The 20021-nt window shown below is 37.2% G+C and overlaps 1 protein-coding gene across 2 annotated transcripts in view; it reads right to left on the reverse strand.

Moving 5' to 3' along the window:
- LOC129415910 (inositol polyphosphate-5-phosphatase A) overlaps nt 1–20021 on the reverse strand; it is a 130129-nt gene that overhangs the window by 1733 nt on the left and 108375 nt on the right. For both annotated transcript variants that reach the window (XM_055170102.2, XM_055170101.2), the window contains exons 11-14: nt 17673–17747; nt 13809–13882; nt 2062–2173; nt 861–929 (exon numbers count right to left, since the gene is read on the reverse strand). In XM_055170102.2, the coding sequence (XP_055026077.1) occupies nt 861–929; nt 2062–2173; nt 13809–13882; nt 17673–17747 (330 nt within the window). The remainder of the gene's footprint in view (nt 1–860; nt 930–2061; nt 2174–13808; nt 13883–17672; nt 17748–20021) is intronic.

A 20021-nucleotide genomic window follows, 5' to 3' on the forward strand; every position in this document is an offset into this window, starting at 1 on the left:
GTAATTTAATAGATTTTTTATTGAGATTATATTAATTGTTTAATTTAACTAGTGATGGCACAATAAAGAGACTATTAACTACAACAGAATCAAATCTCCTCTCGTTTCACACTGACCGCTCCAGCTCAGTAATGTTTACTAATTCTAATTATACTATAGGCCTGTTGAATGCTTTATTGTGATTGGTTGAGAAATGTTTCACGGGTGTTGATTATTTTTCTATAAAACATAACCACCAGATCAATGTCTGTGCTAACCGTGGTATAAGAGGAATAATTGACTCCGTTCCTTTGAATTTGTGATAATTAACATTTTGCTTAATGCAGAACATAGACCAACTAGTTTAAAATGTAAACTTGTTTATTTACACACACATTTATACTTTTGCGTTATTGTTGGCGTCAATGTGCAATTACACATGTAGAGCACTAGTAGGCAGTGTCCACAGACGTGTTACAGTATGAAGAAGAGCTGTCAGAGAAGCGCTCAGCAGTGATGGATGTAAATAGACAGCAACTTTTTTATATATATATATATATATATATATATATTGCTCCTTAATTTAGTCCATCATTGTTTCTTACAGTTGCGAGCAGAAATGCATATGAGGGTATGCAACACAAATTTGACCTGAGGGAGGGGTTCTAGCCGACCAATCACAGCGCTTGCAGTCTGCATAGTATTGATGCGTTGTTACATTTTTATAGAGGTTCGCGTCTAGGCAGTAGGCTATGCCATACAATTGATACAAAAGTAAAGAAAATGGACATTTAGTGTTTTTTTAAGTCATTTGGTTCACACACGGTGTTATATACACGTGACATTATACATGCAAACACATGAAGGATGTTCAGTTTTACCTTGTGGTCCCCCATACACACATCAGGTCCTATGTTGTCATATGTTATTAACTTCTCCTCATTCTCCGACTGTACAAACACAAACACACAAAACGATTGTAAAAAAAATCAAAAGAAGACATTTATAAATCTGTGCCGTTAAAACACTCTGAACAGCTTTGTTAAATCTAAGTGCTTATAAATCAAAGCGCAAATACATTTCTGATCGAATTACTGCAAAACAAAATACATCAATTCTACAGAGATTCTTCAGATCTAAAGCATCACATTCACATTCATCTAAATGACTAAATCAACTGAGAAATATGATGTGGGCTTTCTGAAAGAGAACTCGTTTCTGAAACAAAGAACACAAACCCATCTAGATTGTGTTTGCTAAGCAGAACTAAAGACTTTTTGAAGATGCCAGTAAACACACAGTAACACACATATACACACAAACGCACACACACACACAAACGCAGACACAGGAAGGAGTAAAAGTCTGCAGCAGAAACAACAAACTAAACCTGAATGAACTTCAAAGCAATATCACACACAAGCTCAGGTCAGAGTCATGCTACTGACCTGGAAACACACAAACACACACACACACAAAGATCTGTGATACATTCATCAAAGGGAAACTTGATCATTTACAAAGGCAGCATAAAATTGTGGATTTTCGGGCTGTGTAATCTTTAGACAGATAAACAAATTACGTCTGGGCCCGGTCGGTTCCTCTGCGTTCGCTTCACTGGTTATTCATTACCGCACACGCGCGAACCCCCTCGCCGCCGGCAGACCTTTGCCGTGTTAGGGCTCGGCAAGCAGAAAATAACACGACGTGGAGCTAACGGAGCGCATCGTGATGGATGAGTGCTGTTTACAGGCCCATGTCTAAACAATCTGTAACGCCTGAGTGTTAGACAGAGGACGCAGCGCTGCGTGTTCACACCGACAGCACGCACGCACACACGCACACGCACACACACGGATAGACTTGATGATTATTAAGTAAAGAGAAGGATGTGTTTAAGTGTTAAGCTAAAACACTGTGATATAATGAATAGTGTTTACTCATCATTAACACATCTTCATGTGTTTGTACTGCAGACTGGACTCTCGTTCAGAAGAGATGATACCTTTAGTTTTATAAGTAACCGGACTGTAGTAAACATGGTAAAAATGACTTTATTTACAGTGTGAATAATGAACTGACCTTCACCAGCAGATCTTTAGCTGAAGCTGACATGAGGATACGATCACACCACGCTGGACAACGTGTGTTCATGTACTGTTTGGCCTGACTGCAGTCTTCACTGTATGGATAACTGCAAAACATAAAGTTACCATAATATACATCATTACTACATCTGTGTGTGTAATACTGATTTATTACTGATGGATTGATTTCTAGTTTTTGTTTAGTGATTGTGTTTCAGTGCTCATGTGTAAGTCAGTGAGGTACAGACACATTGATGGACATGAGATCTTCTCTTCAGCAGATGCTACAAACTGAGACACAATGAGCGTCAGATGAGCAGTCAAGATAAAAGTGATATGATGTTCATGATGGAGTGAAGCGTCTGTGTCTGTGACCGGTCATTGACTTTATTTGAACAGATATGATTCTGATGATTGTGATATTACAGCTCATGTAGGTGTTAAAGGTGCTGCAGAAAGTAAAACTGTATTTATGTAGGCATAGATGAATAATAAGAGTTGTGTAAATGTTAATGTCATATCATGAGCCTCCTTCTTATGTAAACCTCAAAAGACTGCTGGAAAACAGACCAATCACATAACATAACACCAACTGTGACATTACAGTCAAGATGTACATTAAATTAATTACAGTGTTGTTACAATGATACAAACAAAATTATGCTAGTTAATTTTATATGCTAGTTTATGCTATGTGCTAGTTAACTCTTTCGCTGCCATTGACAAGATCTCTCATCAATCAAGAGAAAACGCTTCCCTGCCAATGACGAGTATTTCCGGCTTTCCGCAATACCGCTATTATCCACCAGGTGGCGCACTTTCACACCTTTTTAAACCCGGAAGTATTGCCCTATGGCAAGCTGCTGCATGTCCGTGTCTGTTTTAAAGATCGCTCTGAATGGGATCTCTATGAAAAGACCATCACAAAAATGAAATTATCTCTGCTTTTTGCTCAAAATGTGGTGTTTTGGCAGAAACCTACCCATATTCAAAAGCTGATTACAAAAGAACTACTCAAGGTAGGATGAAACGGTTTTTTGTTGTTGTTTGAAAGCAAAATTGTTATATTGTATGTTTATATATATATAAAGAAGAACATTTTCTGGAACGCATTAAACTTTTGTGAAAATCATGAAAAACGCTGGCGCTGGCTGGCAACTTTTTAAAAAAATGCTGGCGGTGAAAGAGTTAATACTTTATGCTAGTTAATTCTATATGCTAGTTAATGTTATATGCTAGTTAATGCAATATGCTAGTTAATACTTTATGCTAGTTAATGTTATATGTTAGTTTATGCTATATGGTAGCGTTTAGGTTGAAGATCTCCTATTGTTGTTACAGTTACGTTTTGCACGTCCATACTGGAAACAACATCCACTCAGAAACATCCATTAAAGGGCACCTATTTCATTGCTAAAAACAAGGTTATTTTGTGTATTTGGTGTAATATAATGTGTTTGCGTGTTTTAAGCTTCAAAAAACATTATTTTCCACATACCGTACATTTTTGTAGCTCCAGATTTCCCTGTCTTCCTGAAACGCACAGATTTTGTACAAAACTGTCCCCGATTGGCCAGCTAATCTGTATGTTGTGATTATCCTGAATACCTCGGACGTCAGTCAAAAATGTGACGCTCCTTACCATGTTCGAAAGATTTGCTCACAATGCAATCCAACCAGGGGCGCAATGAACAGTTTCAAGGGGGGTATGCGAGACAGAATTTTGGGCCCCTTTCTTTAGATGATTGTTTGATTTTCATACAATAATGTGTAGCTATAGAAAATTACTCGCTTTTTTAATTTTACAAGTCGCATTTGCAACAAAAAATAAATGCATGAAGCAAAAAAAAAAAAGATTTAGGCTATTCGAAGAACGAATACCATTTTAATCTGGAATGGCAGAAAACATTCACGTGACTGAGATCACTAAAGAAGAGTAATGCATGGAGATGCATTTCTGAATCTATGGAAATCTATGGAAGGCGCTTTGAAAGTCGCGGCATGAGTTTTCTGTGCGGGTTTAGAAGCCAAATTTGTACATTTATGTTTAGCCTATAATAGTTCATTCTTCAGAGTTCAATTCAATTCATATTGATGATCTTATATTCCATTTAGTCTATTTAAAAATGTTCTTACAAACCGACTGTATTCATCAGAAAACACCAAATAACGTATATTCTCTTTATGTTGTTGTTCTCGGTGCGTGTGGTATGTGTTTGTTTCCCGCACGCGTCCTACGTTCATGACAATAAGCGTGACCGGCAAAAGTATTAAAAAATTAAATGACGTTAATTTTTTTAAAAGTGTGCACCTCGCCCACGCACGCCCTTAGCCAGTGACACAGAAATTGCAAAAAGCACAATCGGCTAAAGTTTTAAATATGACGTTGATTTTCAGTCAAAAGCATGCCGCAATCAAATGTGCTGCTGATGGGCATGCACATTTAATTTCTGTGCACTGAAGGCTGTTTTTTGAAAAGCGATAAAAGTGATATACTCCATAATATGATTTTGCACATCCAATAACAACTATATTATTACAAAGATAATACTGCATGTTTTGGCATTTGATAGCATATTGCAGTAGTTCATATTTGTTACGTAATGATGCACAGTGTTCTTTTTAATGTTCTTTTTCTTTAATATTCACAACACTTATCAACAAAACATTGATTAAAATAAAGAGACTAATTATATTAAACGAAATTCATTTTAAACAAACATTTAAAGCAAACAAAACTTAAATTAAACTCGAAAATTATGTCTTATGATCCATTCTATTTGTACTGTCATATTAGCCTTCAATCCAACGCCCAATATATAGCGTTTAAAATTACATTTTTAATAATCGAATTAAATTGAAACAAAACAGTAACAACATTGCAACAATATTTAAACACAACAATACTTAAACATAAATATAGAACAGACATTCTCTATTAAGATACATGTTAAAAACAATCTGATATCGCGTTTATAACAGCTGCACTAAGTGAACTTGTTTGGGCTAAACCTCCGTTGCAAATCTGAATAAAAATGAATCACTTTCACTTTGAAAATGATGCGCTGTCACATTAAAACCAGCTCTTGGTCATTTCAAATTTAACTCAATTACAATGGCTTAGACAATTCTCCTATTTCATGTTTATTTAATATAGAGTCCACAATTGCAGAAAACTATATTTTTAACTACGCCTATTAAGTAATTGTCCGTCTTAGAAATGGAATAGCCTAGTTGTCAGCAGTCGCTATCCTAATATTTCCTTAAATAAAGCCCTTGCTGTCCTTTTGTTTAAACACAAATATTTTTAATTTTTCATGAAACATACAGTTTACGGATCAGCATGAGCGCTTTTTAGTGGCATTGTGAGATCTTACCTTGAAATGCCAAACAGTAGGGCTGTCGACTGTTTGTGGTAACTTAATAGGATTGCATAGCAAACCCACCAAACTGATCCCAAACCAAAATGTTGCCTACCCACCCATATCCATACCCGCACAATTAAATTAAAAACCGCCAAATATGTAATTGTATTTACTAGGTCATGCTTGCATGCTGTTTTTTAAAACTGTCTCAATTTTACTTATCACAAAGTCATTTACAGTAGTTTTATATTCATTTACTTTACATTTTACTATAGTGTTATTAATTAAACTTGTACAATTAAAAAAATGGATAAGTGATGACGGTGGGGCCCCCTAGCGTACTCATGGATCCATATGCCTTGCATACTCTGAACCCCCCCCCTAACGGCGCCCCTGAATCCAACAGAAGTTAACTTACAGGTTGTGAGTCCAAAGCGGGAGGAATTATAATAATTTAATCTTCAAACAATTGATTATTTGTCAAAATCTGTCTGTTTACACACACACAGAGCTACTGAAGGAGAAACAGCCAATCACAGCAGAGCTCAACATTATTATTCATGACCCTTTCAAATAAGATAATAATAGATTTCATTATAAAGGGTTGTAAATGAACATGTAAAACTGACTCTGGATCATTTTTGCACTTAATAAAGACACAAACCTTCTGTGTAGATATCTGAGGACTATTTAACAGATTATTACAAGGCATTCTTTGGCACCTTTAATAGTTTTGCTTCAAGACTGCCGGGTGAATATCAAGATAAACATCAAGGTCTCATTTTTTTATTTCAAAATTGGTAATAATAATAATGACTTTTTAAGCACAATTCTCTACCAAATCCTCTTTACTGTAATGTCAAAAGATAAAATAAAGAGAATCATTTATATTTTTTGTTAAAATCAGTTCATGAAATATAATAATGATCTCAAAAAGGCTTCCTGCCCTTTGTGCATCAAGCACTTCTTACTTTCTCTTTGTTTTTTATTCAAAGTGAAATGTTAGTTGTGTGCATGTTTTAAATGTTTCTTTTTTTTCAAAGATCAGATGTCAGTTTTAACCTTAAGAAGTGTGCGTCACATTTCCAAATGAAGGTGAATGAAGCAGAAAGAGAGAGTTAAGTGATGGGCTGCTAGGACACACACACACAGCCTCCTATTCGCTCAATTGAGCGTGAAAGCAGTTTATCACACCGTCGCCAAGACGGCCGATCGCCTCATTTACAAGTATCAGCTAATCAAACGCTGACGACACCATCGGTACCGCTGCGATTCTGGCCATCGCCATGACGACCGCAAACTCTAAAGGGTCAAGGGTCTAACCGCAGTGGGTTAGCAGGGGTTAAAGAAGGGAGGGACACTAGTTATCCCGCATCCGGCCAACACACAGCCCCCCGACCGTGTGGCCAAACAAGAGCCGGTGAGGAGGCTTTGCAGAACGCTGGCCGCAATTAGCATTGATGGCACTTTAAGCATGTGGAAATGAAGGGCAGTTTTGGTATGCTAAAGAGAGCTGAAGAGATGATTCTCAGCATGAAAGAGAAGAAGAATGGTGAGTGAGTGAATGATAGCAGAGGATAGAGAGCGAGAAAGGATAGAGATGCGGAGTGTGGGAATTGAGGGGCGGGGATGTCAGCTGTCTTCAGGCTGGACCACACAAACAGTTCAGGAAGTCTTAGTGGATTCTCCGTTCATCTGGATTAAGCGGATCGGTTACCGATAAAGAACACGGCGGATCTTTGAAACCGATCCACCATCCCTGACGGACACTTAAATAAAGATGGCCGCCTGCAAGAGGAGCGATGTTATCACGCCGTCTCACCTCACTATATCAATGTGACATTTTGGAGAAAAAGTTTTCAAATGCTTTAAAATATTAGAAATCAACCACAACAATTCAAATTAAGATAAAACTTCATTCAAACCTCAAAACCTCTGTTTCAAAACTTCATACTGAACTATCATACTGCTTGAGATAAAAGATTAAGACCACAAAACACTTATAAGTCACATGAGTATATTTGTAGCATTAGCCAACAAAACATTGTATGGATCAAATAGATTTTTTAATGCCAAAAATCATTAGGATATTAAGCGCCAAATTGACTAAACTGAGTAAATTAGCGTAAGAGCGCAATTCCAAAAAGTGCAGATGGCAGTGCTAATATCTGCAGGTTATTTACTAAAAAAGTGCAAATTAAATACCACAGACACAACAGCTGACTTCCACAATGACCAACAATCTACTAAGAGCAGCGCAAATGAGTTCAGGGTCATAAATAAACAGAGCTGATGAGGTGCATGTGATCTACTAACACCTGATGAGCTTGAGTCGAGGTGTGTAAGAAGCCGTAGGACACCCAAAAGAACCGGAGAACAAAACGTTTACAAAAAGTTTTGAAATATCTGGTATTGTGCGACTTCTTCTAGTGACTCCTCTTTTATTTACTTCAGCAAATAATAAATAACATGGCTTGGCAAACAATATTTTTGAATAATATGTTCCTCTGGCATTTCAAAGAAAAAACAATCCTCTGATCTCTGTGATGCCTCTTTTTATTACCAATCATTTCAGCCATTTTAAGAGCAAAGTATTCAAAGACATGCACAAAAATGTCAATTACAGTAATATCACACACACAAACAGTCAATCACGTTGCGTGAAACATTTAAATAATCTCTTAGAAATTTTGCATGTGAAAGGGAAACTCATAGAAATGCATATGCAGTAAAGTCAGTGGCAAAAATAACTAGAGCACCTTTACAGCGATAATTATCCACTGCGTGTCTTTAATAAATCCTAACAGTCGTTATTTAACGCCAAAATGAAGGTTTGTGCTGTAAATCTAAGATAAGATCACCTTTCATGAAGATATTATGTACATTTCCTAGCAAAAATATATCAAAAGTGTATTTATCATTAGTAAAGTGTTGCTAAGGACTTCATTTGGACAAACTTCAAGAGAATTTTTTGCAAGCTCAAGATTCAAGATTTCAACTCGTATCTCGGCCAAACGTTGTCCTACCCTAACAAACCATAAGCCAAGTTTATTTATTCAGCCTTCAGATGATAAAAGACTAACTCTTATGACTAGTTTTCTGGTCCAGGGTCACATTTCATTAATGAAATTATGTATTTCTTGCAGGCTGTCACAAGATTAATTAAAGAAAATAATACAACATGAAATCTGCAGGTATTCAGATATCAAATGAGTCTGATGTGAACTCATGTGGAGTTTGAGTTTGAATTCTAAGACTTCGCTTTATAACCGAGCTTTAACTCTTAAAGGGGTCATATTATGACATATTTTTAAGATGTAAAATAAATCTTTGCTGTCCCCAGAGTGTGTATCTGAAGTTTTAGCTCAAAATACTCCACAGCTAATTTATGATAGCATGTAAAAATTGATAATTTGTAGGCCTGAGCAAAAGTGAGCCGTTTTTGGGTGTGTCGTTTAAAATGCAAATGAGCGGATGAAGTGCAACCACTGATCACAATGATGGTGGTTTGTTGTAATTGAAACTCAATTGTGCTGTCAAGTACTTTTTCCTTTCTCTCTTTCTCTCTGCACTATGGCAGTGCTGTGGTTGGATATTGCAGATAAAGGGGGCGGTATTATTGTAATGCGCCTTACTACCTACCTCACAAAACAGGCAAAATCTGAACGACCTAATTTTTCACACGCTTGCAGAAAATGGCTTACCCAAACAAAGTTACTGGGTTAATCTTGAGTACATTTTCTAGGTTGATAGAAGCACTGGGGACCCAATTATAGCACTTAAAAATGGAAAAAGTCTGATTTTCACCCTATGACCCCTTTAAAAGTAATCCACAGCCTCTGTGTAACAGCACGTGAGTTCTACGCGGACTCCAATCACTTTGATTGGTCCACTGAAGCCCCTCCCGTCAGGTAAAAAAACTGCATCATAGAGACAGAGCGCAGTTATGCAAATTTGAAAACCACGCCCACCGGGGGGGGGGAAAGCAATTCAACCGTATCCATTGACCCTGCACTGCGAGAAGCCGCCTCCTTGTCATTTCTGGCTTATAACAAAAAACTGAATAATGCCTAAAAGCTGCTGTGTGACAATATGTACAGCTAACAAGCCAAAGAACCCAGAAATAAGTTTTTATAAGCTGTCGAGCCGTAAAACCCAGTCTTTAAGGAGAATAAAGTGGACCGCCGACTACGTTTCCCTCTAGTGGACGCAGTTTTACTAATAGAAGTACTATGAAAAGTTGCCTGTATCCATTTTTGTGTCTTTAAACGCTCGTTTTTTGGTGTCGACAGCTTATAAAAACTTATTTACAGATTAAACTTAAAAACAGAATAATACCTAAAAGCTGCTGTGTGACTAGGTGTACATCTAACACGCCAAAAAAATAAATAAATAAGTTTTTATAAGCTGTCGACTTCAAAAAACGAGCGTTTAGACACAGAAATGGATACAGGCGCTCTGTCTCTATAGATTTTTCCATTTGCAACGGTGAGAACCAAGATGGACCAAGTTGTGGAGTGATTTAACAGAAATTTCAACATTAGTCATTGTTTATATACTTCCATCACTGCTGGTCATCTAAAGACATACAAAACAAGCTGCTGTTTCTTCTTTGTTTGTGGGTTAAACTTGCCAAGCTGCTTCTTCATTGACGGTTTGCCACTGTGGTAACACGCATATGGATACTGACTACCAGCGGTCTGCATGTGGACGTGGACGACAACACAAAAGTATAAATAAAAAACCAACACGTAACCTATGCCGTAGGAACTGGGCACAATAAGTCCTTAACATAAGATTTTACCATGACACACACATACCCGCACACAGACACACACAAAGGTGTGATGTAAGTGGGTGTAGATGTGATTAATGTTAGTGATTATCTGTATACAAACAGAATAAAGTGTAAGAGTAGGTGTGTGAGCCGGACGCAGTCAGATATGATCAGACACTAATGAGTGTTAAACACAACATAACTTCACCTGTGTCTCTTACTCTAAGTCAATTATACTCAATATAACAATCTTACCAATGATCTCACAATAATCGTTGTTATACTAAGTTTTGTAAGATGATGACAGCCTAACCCTTGTCTCACATCACATACAGTACAGAGTCTGACCTTCTACACAATGACAAAACAAACACAGTTTCATTGAGGAGACACTGATAAGAGTTACTGTACACAATTAATAAAGTGAGGTCAGAGGTCACATCATCCAATACAACAGAGAGGAAGTGTGTATGTGTTAATATCAGCTCTATACAGAGTCTTTCATTCATAAAGCCTCAGACACATTTACTGTCATCAACAGAAAGAAGTCAAGATTTAGTTTCTTCCACAATATCATCTACATGAACATATAAGATAGTAAAGATCTTCCACGACGCTCAACAAAACACATCATCATACTGAAATGAAATAAACATACTAAAATGAGACTTGTTCAAAAACAAGTAGTGTGGTGGAGCGCTACAGTCGACTGTATGTTTGAGAGATGAAGGATCTGAGGTGAATGTTCACAGGACATCCACACCAAACCATGAAGAATAACTGAGCGTGACCTCTGACCCTCGACACGACCCTTCGGTCAGAAACATCTATCCGGTCTAGACTCGACAAACACTCACGCGCGGTCTCAGCGTTGACTCATATTTCTGCTAAACCTCTTAAATCCACGCTAAGAAATGACTGCAGGTCACCGCTGGTTATTTCTCTTCCTGAAAACCAGTTAGAGAAAATGAATCAGATCTCATTCCAGCACTCCAACCGCTCGACTCCTCCATTCAATTTCTACATTGATCTTACACACAATACAATCATACAACAGCACAATATAGAGATAATAAAGAGGAGCCTCAGTCTAAATAATCCTGCTAGTAGTAGTAGTAGTACGGTTAGTGATGTGATTGAGTTTGCGTGTGAAGTAGGAGACTGTGTGCGTCCTTGTGTAAGATTTAAACTGATGGGTACGGTCGGCGTGGCTCCAGCTCTAACGTTGACGAGAGACGACTAAATTCCACACGTGTGTGTCTCAGTGTTTGGACTTGTAAAGAGCCACGACTCTACAGGAGCCTTCATGTGAATTTACAACTTGTAACAGATTCTTAAACACACTGACATTACAGATTAAAACACATGTCGTCCTGTTCTGAGATCAGATCAACAATCATACTGACATCATAGCAGCATCTGCGTTCTCTTGAGTCATGAAATAAGTTTTCTTTCCATGTATTTTTCTGAAGGGTCATAGTCAGGAACACCGTCCCAATAGATCTATTATTTCTTTAAAGTTGTTTCTGTAAACCTACAGTAAAGTATTGCACAGCTTTAAAAATCTATCAATCATTTAATATTATTGTTGTTTATGTTCTCTTTAGGGATGCTCTGATCAGGATTTTTGCAGCTGATACCGAGTACCGATTTGTCGTCTTCATGATCGGCCGATACAATGCATAATACGGATTCTTCAAGCTGATATGACTGTTACATTTTATGTTGCCTTGCAGTAATCCGGTATATTATTGTTTTAAAAAAAAAGCTCATGTTAAACGTAAGAAAATAACGCACTTCACAGTCTTCAGTGTATGAATTAAATATACACGCATTCGTATAAAGCCCAACAGTTCTTCAAGAGCAAAAAGTGATTTTATTGAGAGATGAATTATGTTACTGTAGCGTTCACATGCATCACGTGTACGCAGACGAGAGCAGCTGTGAGAAAAATAACAGTTTAAACGGTCAAAACTTTAAAACGAATGGACATAATAAACGTACAACATGAGGATGCAATGTCCGTGATATATATATGTGTTGTATACGCTGTTTGATGTGGATCTGAAGAAGGACCGAAGTGCATCCTCTTAGAAAATACACAAATCTCTGTAAAGGCAAAGAGAGAAATTCAAATCTGCACGTTGCAAATGAGCAACAGGTTGTAAAAATGCTTGCAGTGTGTAAAATGATCTCTAATTGCAGCCACATTCAAGAGCCCTATGATGACAAAAGTACAAAAAATTGTCAAATTTAGCAAGTACCGATCAAGTCAAAACTATAGTTAAACCACAGTTAGTGTAGCCTAGTAAAAGCATGGTTACTACACTTTTACCACAATAAAACCATGGTTAGTTTTCGTAAGGGTTGTTTTTGACTTTGTTTGTGTTAAATCTATTAGTTTTACCTGTGATTTTAATTTGACTTTGCTGCCTCTATCAACTTCAAACAGGTGTAACGCTGTCATGAAAATCAGATTCCAACAAATCAAACTTTGTTTTTTTTTAATAGAGAATGTCAAAATATAAATAACTCATTTTGAAAATGTGCTCATTGTGACTCAATTTGCCAGCACGGGTCACAAATACTTTTTTGATGTTTAAAGATGCGTTTTAAAAGATTTTAAAGAGTTGAAAATAAAGAATGAAGATTAGAGCGGTCAAAGGTTTGTGTGTATAAGGTCACAGATGGTGAAGGCTTTACTGTACTTACAATAACAATAAACAAGGACTGAAGTGATGTACAGTATCTGACTGATCTCATTTCATGAGCTTCATCAGTCCTCTCGATTCATTCACCTCGCTCAATAATCTCTTCATGTGTTTTACAGCAGTCAATCACTTTATTATTTTCATTAATGATTTTTATTTATCACAGTTCTCAGTTTTTAAATGCTCAATTAAAAAAGTCTGCTTACATTACAGATAATTATGACCACACACACACATCATCCACTTTTAACAGAAATTGACATGAAAATCAGCCAGTTTAACTCTGACTATAACAGAAACTATAACAAAGACTACAACAGAGATGAAGCTCAGCAGGTGACAATGTATGAGAAACTATTACTGCAGACTTTAACATTTCTCTTCATTTAAAATGAGTTTATTACAAAAAAACAGAATACAAAGTTCTGTTCCTGGACATCTACTGTAGTTTACTTGATTTAAAATGAACTGAAATATTTTATTAAACTCACTTTGGCAAATGCAGCGATAAATTCAACCTTAACACAACTTTACCTTCATATAGAGGGACAATATAATACTAATATATAATACAAATCTCATACCAGCAGATCTGAGCTAATTATTGTTTAATAACAGTGTGTGTGTGTGTGTGTGTGTGTGTGTGTGTGTGTGTGTGTGTGTGTGTGTGTGTGTGTGTGTGTTCATTATAGACTGTGATTGAATCAGCACTGAATGCCATCTGAAAGGCCTGACTGTAAAATCATCTGTTTGAGAAAGATGTCAGGTTGTGACACTGGGTGTGCGCATGTGCGGTTGGAAATACTTGACAATCACATCATCACCTTTACCTTATTGTCAGTATATATATGATGTGTTTGTTAGTTAAAGATTTTGTAAGTGATCGTACCTGGGAGGAAACGATATTTCCAGCTCATGCAGACGATCCTTAAAGACCGACAGCTCCTTATCAAACTCGAAAAGCTAAAGACAGAAAGAGAAATAAATCAAATATAAGCAGTGATAGACAGCATGTGTCTGTTTTTTAATTCAACTTGAATGATTGTAACTCGATGTTAATCAAATATAAACACAGTGTTCATGTGATCTAAACTATCTGTTACTCAGTTATATAAACTGTTGTATATAAATACTCTTAATATTCATAAGAACTGATCATAAAAATCTAATAATCCTGAAGTGAGATTTCTACATGATGAGGAGAAACTGAGGAGGTTTAGTGAAGTGTTGTGTGTGTGTGTGTGTGTGTGTGTGTGTGTGTTGTGTTCATCAATCATATCACAGCTGTCTCTGTCTGTGTGATACTAAAGTCATTAATCAAACATTACAGAATAATTAGCCTGTGTGTGCGTCTGTGTGTGTGTGTGTGTGTGTGTGTGTGTACACATTAATAATAAGAAAAACAATCAACAGGTGCACCTGACATCTTCATTACTGACAAAAACCAACACTAACAGATGAACTCTCTCTCTCTCTCTCTCTCTCTTTCTCTCTTTCTCTCTCATGAAAGTGAACTTTACATTCATTAAGCCAATGACAGAAGTGTAGTACTGCAACACAAAATTATCAATATGATCACAATATCTTGACATATAAACAAAACATATTATACAGAGATATAATCTGAAACACATTCAAAAAGCAAATTATTTATAATAAAGTTTTCTTTAGGGGTTGGACATCTCTAAATATGTGTGATGTGTGTTTGTGAGCAGTGAGCTGTTCAGCAGTCTCTGTGGTTCAGGAGGGCATATGAACAACATTTATCACTTCTCACACACACACACACACACGCACGCATGCACACACACACACACACACACACACACGCACACACACACACACACACGCACACAAATGTATTATGAGCATATGAAGAGTTTTGTTGCAAATTTGCGTAATTTTTCAGATCTTTTGTTTTGTGTATTCCAATTAATATCAATTCAACTGCAGTTGGTTTGTTTTGATTTGAACCTTCATAATTTAAAAAATACAGATAAGTATAATAATATCATGATAACATAATAATAAACATGTTTTGACAAAAATTGTAAAAACTGAGTTATCTCGTCCATGTATTGTTTTAAGCGTACCAACAATTATATTTATATAAAATTATAAGTTAGTTGGAGACAAATGTTTTACCTTCCCACATTTCAAGTAAATGAAAGTAAATATAAACGGCCCGTCTGTAAAATCCAGATTAAAGTCTCATAATTTAATGATAAGGAGCATCAAAGTTTGATATGTTCACACAATGATCTTTATTTAGGAAGATTTTATATAGAAAACAGTAAATTACTAAAAAACTTTAGCTTGTTTTTGGGGACTGGTTGTATTTAATTACATGTATTATGTATACTCTATATATATCATAGTTTTCAATCTATTGTTTTTAAATGAACCGTATAAATCATCTGGATATTTACACCAATAAGGGCCGTGTTTATATTTAACACACACATAGCTCTCATACAAGTGGACAGATCATTATGATGTGTGTGTGTGTGTTTGTGTAATTCATTCATTGGAAATCCAAGGGTGGAAATTTCACACTTCATTTCATGCGTCTCAATTAAGCTGAATGATTTGCTGGTTGTGATTTACCCTGCAGGACTAACGGTAAAAAGCATCGTATACTGCAGTATATAGAGCCCATGACCCGACAGCACCAATGACCTTGACACTGTGTGTGTGTGTGTGTAGTAATAAACCCAGAGGAGTTAAACACCTGTCTAAAGTAAAGAACATCACAAATACAAACTCTCATCTCAACCCTAATAAACACACACACACACATATGACACTAAATCACATCTCACTGATCGTCTGAAGACCAAACGGCCCGTGAGACCCCTGATGTGGAACGTCCAGTTTGGGTGGAGCAGCGATCTGTGCCATAATTGTGCATTGATTTATATCTGCTCAAATAAGAGCTATGAGCACAGCTGATGCTATTAAACACCATCAATAAGAGTCTGCTGAGATGCTTTTATACCTACACTTTACTTTCATCACAGGACACAGCTATTTATCATACAATAGAAACACACACACACACAAATATATATATATATATATATAGGGTTAGGGTTAGGGTCTATAAATGTATAGAAGTGAAAAACACCACATAAAGTCAGGTGATATTAATGAATATTGCTGTTATTGTGCAGATTATTTATGAAAGTTTTGTGTTTACATGTACAAATTAAATCACAATCATCAATGAATTTTAATTGTATTTCATTTTAGTGCCCAAACATAAACACAGTTTTCCTACAGCTCACCTGAAGCGTACACGAACAGATCACGTGTTATTATTTATCTTTACTTCTTTATGACCTCTTTTTGTCAGTAATGTCAATTATAAATGGAAACTTTAAAACAGAAAAACTTCTGTCTGATATTTGTTTATAAGTTCATTATCAGTATATAGTATGAACTAATATTAGAAACATTATTTTTGTCCATATTTAAAGCAAGAGGAAATAAATGTAATGTTAAGTGTAAGATAATCTAACATGAGCTGTGTTTCCTCTCATTTGATTGGCGATTTTGTTGAGGGAACGACGGGTGAAATATGACACGAGTCGAGCGAGGGAGGGAGGTGCGTGTTATTTATTTATTTTTTTGGACTCTTAGAAAGTGTGTCTGAAGTGATGCGGCGGGGTGGAGAGAGATTCTGAGCTCTATCTTCATCCGCTCGGATCCACCTGATAAAGTTTCAATAAAGACATACTGAAGTAAAATCAATGTGAGTTAGTGGGGTGGGGGGGATACACCAGTGGACCAGACTCAGTAAACACACAAACACAAACACACAGTGAGCTCCACGATGCAACAAGCCACAGAAAATTTAATCTTCCCAAATCCTCATCAGAGCGCTCCATCCTAACGGCCCGACAGCCGCCTGGATAATTAATTATACAATTTCGATAGCTATATCGACTAAACAAAGCTATTAATCATAGCAAAAGTCAATAGGAATGGACATATTCAATCATGTCCCGGCCAATGATTACTCCTTTCAAAATACAATAATTATTTTTGAGGGCTGCCTCGAATTAAATTTCTTTCAAGCCGGTACAACTCTAGCGTTTGATGAAGGATGCTGGGAGCAGAGCGGGGAGGGACATTCATTCTGCTGGAAAGGTAGTTTGTTGTCTAGGGATCATAAGACGCTGTGTTTAAGTAGAGCGTGACCATCAGATTATCTCTCATACGACATCAGGACATTCATCTTTACAACCGTACACAAACACACACACGCACACACGCGCACGCACGCACACAGAGACACAGACCAACACACACAGATAAACACACACACGCACACACAACACGCACGCACACAGAGACACAGATCAACACACATAGATAAACACACACACGCACACACAACACGCACGCACACAGAGACACAGATCAACACACATAGATACACACACACAACACGCACGCAGACACGCACGCACACAGAGACACAGATCAACACACACAGATACACACACACACACACACACACACGCACACACAACACGCACGCACGCAGTCGCAGACCCAAAAAACTGCATTAAAATCTTTGTGTAAAACACATTTGAGTTTTGAAGAGATTCAGTGAGTTGAGATGAAAGATTTAAATGTTGTAATAATCATACTCTTCCTCCACAGCTGATCTTCATCACAGAGCTTCATTCATTCTCACTCACAGACATTAAATAAAGACACTTTATATGAAGATCACACGTCTCACCAGCTTTCCACGGTTTTCCTGGAAAACATCCTGATTAATGTAGTTAAATAACTTCTTTTCCAGCTGTAAGACGACCTGTTAGAAGACAAAAACACAGATTTGTGTAACAAACACTGAAAACAAAAACACATTTATAAGTTAATCACACTCAGGGGTGCAAACTCATCAGGGGTGAAAAAGGTGACAAAGACACAAGATATATGCAAGCAATAAGGTACGAGAGGCTGTGCTGTATCGTGAATAAGTAACTGCTGAAGGGCGTTGTTAGGCACGACGCGAAGCGGAGTTAGGTTAGGGTTAGGTTTATCGTGAATAAAGCACACCTATTGACCAATCAGAATCAAGGATTGGAACTAACCATTTTATAAATACACATATATCACAGTGAATTTATTCATTTGTACTTTCATTTGAATCTTTTAATTTATTGGGCCCTATCTTGCACCCAGCGCAATTGACTTTGTCATTGACGCATGTATCATTTCGTATTTTGCACTGGCGCACAGCGGGTTTTTCCTTCCACAGACGCACGTCGGCAAACTAGGGAATGAACTTGCGCTCCCTGGGCGGTTCAGCACAAAAAAGGAGGCGTGCTCCGGCGCAAACCATCTCTTATGCTATTTTGCAGTTTCAAAAAACAAATTGCGCTACTAACCAAAAAAAAACTAGTCTAAAGTCAGTGGCGCGTTGCGCGTGGTTCATTATGCTATTTTAAGGGCGCATGCTTGAACATAATGTATAGCGCGCACAACGCGCATTGCTTATCTAATCTACACAGATGCAACAGTTATTTTTGCAAATCATAAATTGTTACAATAAAAAATATAAGATAAGGGAAATCATTAAATCATAAATTGTTACAATAAAAATATTAATACATGAGATAAGGGAAATCATTGTGGTGAGCATTGTGGTTATAGTTTTTATTTATTTTGTGTGGGAGCGTTAAACAATTATCATGCAAATAACGATTAAAATATTTTCATAGTTTGTTGTGTGGCTGCATTACGTTTATTTTATGTAAATAATAATTAAAATGTTTTCAAAAGAAACCTTCATGTATGTGAACTTGATTTGTAAGTGTACTTTGGGGTTGGACCTTGCTTGCGTTTCTTGTGTCCGATTTCAAAGCCCCCAAACCCTTTCAGCGGTGAGGGTGGATGCAGCGATGTCCTCCTGTGTGCCCGGCGTGCCCGATTTATGCTGGCAAGCTTGGGATCCCCCCGTCTCCTGACATCATTGTAGTGCTTGGCGCAGCTGATGAGACAATTGCGGCTATTTCCTCTCAAGCCTGTTTAACTGACGCTGATTTGGGCGGGTTTCTCCCATCCCCATACAAAACAACGTCTCTGTCTTTGACTGCTCTTACAAGAACGTGGGTCTCCTCGGCTGTGAACCGCTCCTGGCGTGCGCCTGGTAAATCCGTCATAATAATAGCAACCCGCCATGGAACTTGCGCCCTTGCGTTTAAAGGGAATGTTGGATAGCGTTCTGATTGGTTTATTTGACGTTACGCCCAAACCACACCTATGAATAATGAACCTACTTCAGACCAACCCCTTATTGATTTGCGCCCGGCGCAAGACTTATTTCTCCCGCCGGGAAAATAGCAACAGCGCCCAAGATCCGCCCACAAAGTCACTTGCGCTTTGCGCTTCGCACTTGCGTTTCAGATCGTTAAAATAGGGCCTATTATTTTTTATGTCTAAATCTTATTATTTTTAGCATTTACTAATACAATTTTTTTAACATTAATGCATCATGAACAAACATGAATAACTGTACTGACATAAACAAGAATGAATAAATGCTGAAAACAACATTGCTTATTGTTTGTTCATATTAGATAATGCACTTACTAATGTAAACAAATGAAGAGTTTGGTTCCAAAACGCGATAAACGACATTTTTGAAAAAAATGCGTTACTGCGTAAATCAGTTTTGAATCATGTCAGTATTTAAAAGTAAATAATTAATTTTACGCAAAATCCAATATCCGCCGTGTTATTCTGTCATCATTTCTCCCTTTTTTCCCAAAATGCGATAAACGGCACTCCTCCTTTTTTACAGAACGCAATAAATCCATTCCAAAAATTGCAGCCCACCGTTCACGCAATGTAAACAAACAATGGCGGCGCGCTGAGTACACGGAGTCCTAGTTTTCCTCATCTACTTTGTACTTCGTGATCAACAAACAAAACAAAATAATACTTTAATGGCATTGATAAACCTGTGGTTGTTTTCTGTGACGAGAAAGATTGTCATCAACATCTAATAATTTACGCGAAGCACTCGGGAGGCGGGTGCTTATCTTCCGACAGCATCAAGCTTCTCATGCTAACACATTGA

This window comes from Misgurnus anguillicaudatus, chromosome 11 (genome assembly GCF_027580225.2).
Source record: "Misgurnus anguillicaudatus chromosome 11, ASM2758022v2, whole genome shotgun sequence".
Taxonomy (NCBI): domain Eukaryota; kingdom Metazoa; phylum Chordata; class Actinopteri; order Cypriniformes; family Cobitidae; genus Misgurnus; species Misgurnus anguillicaudatus.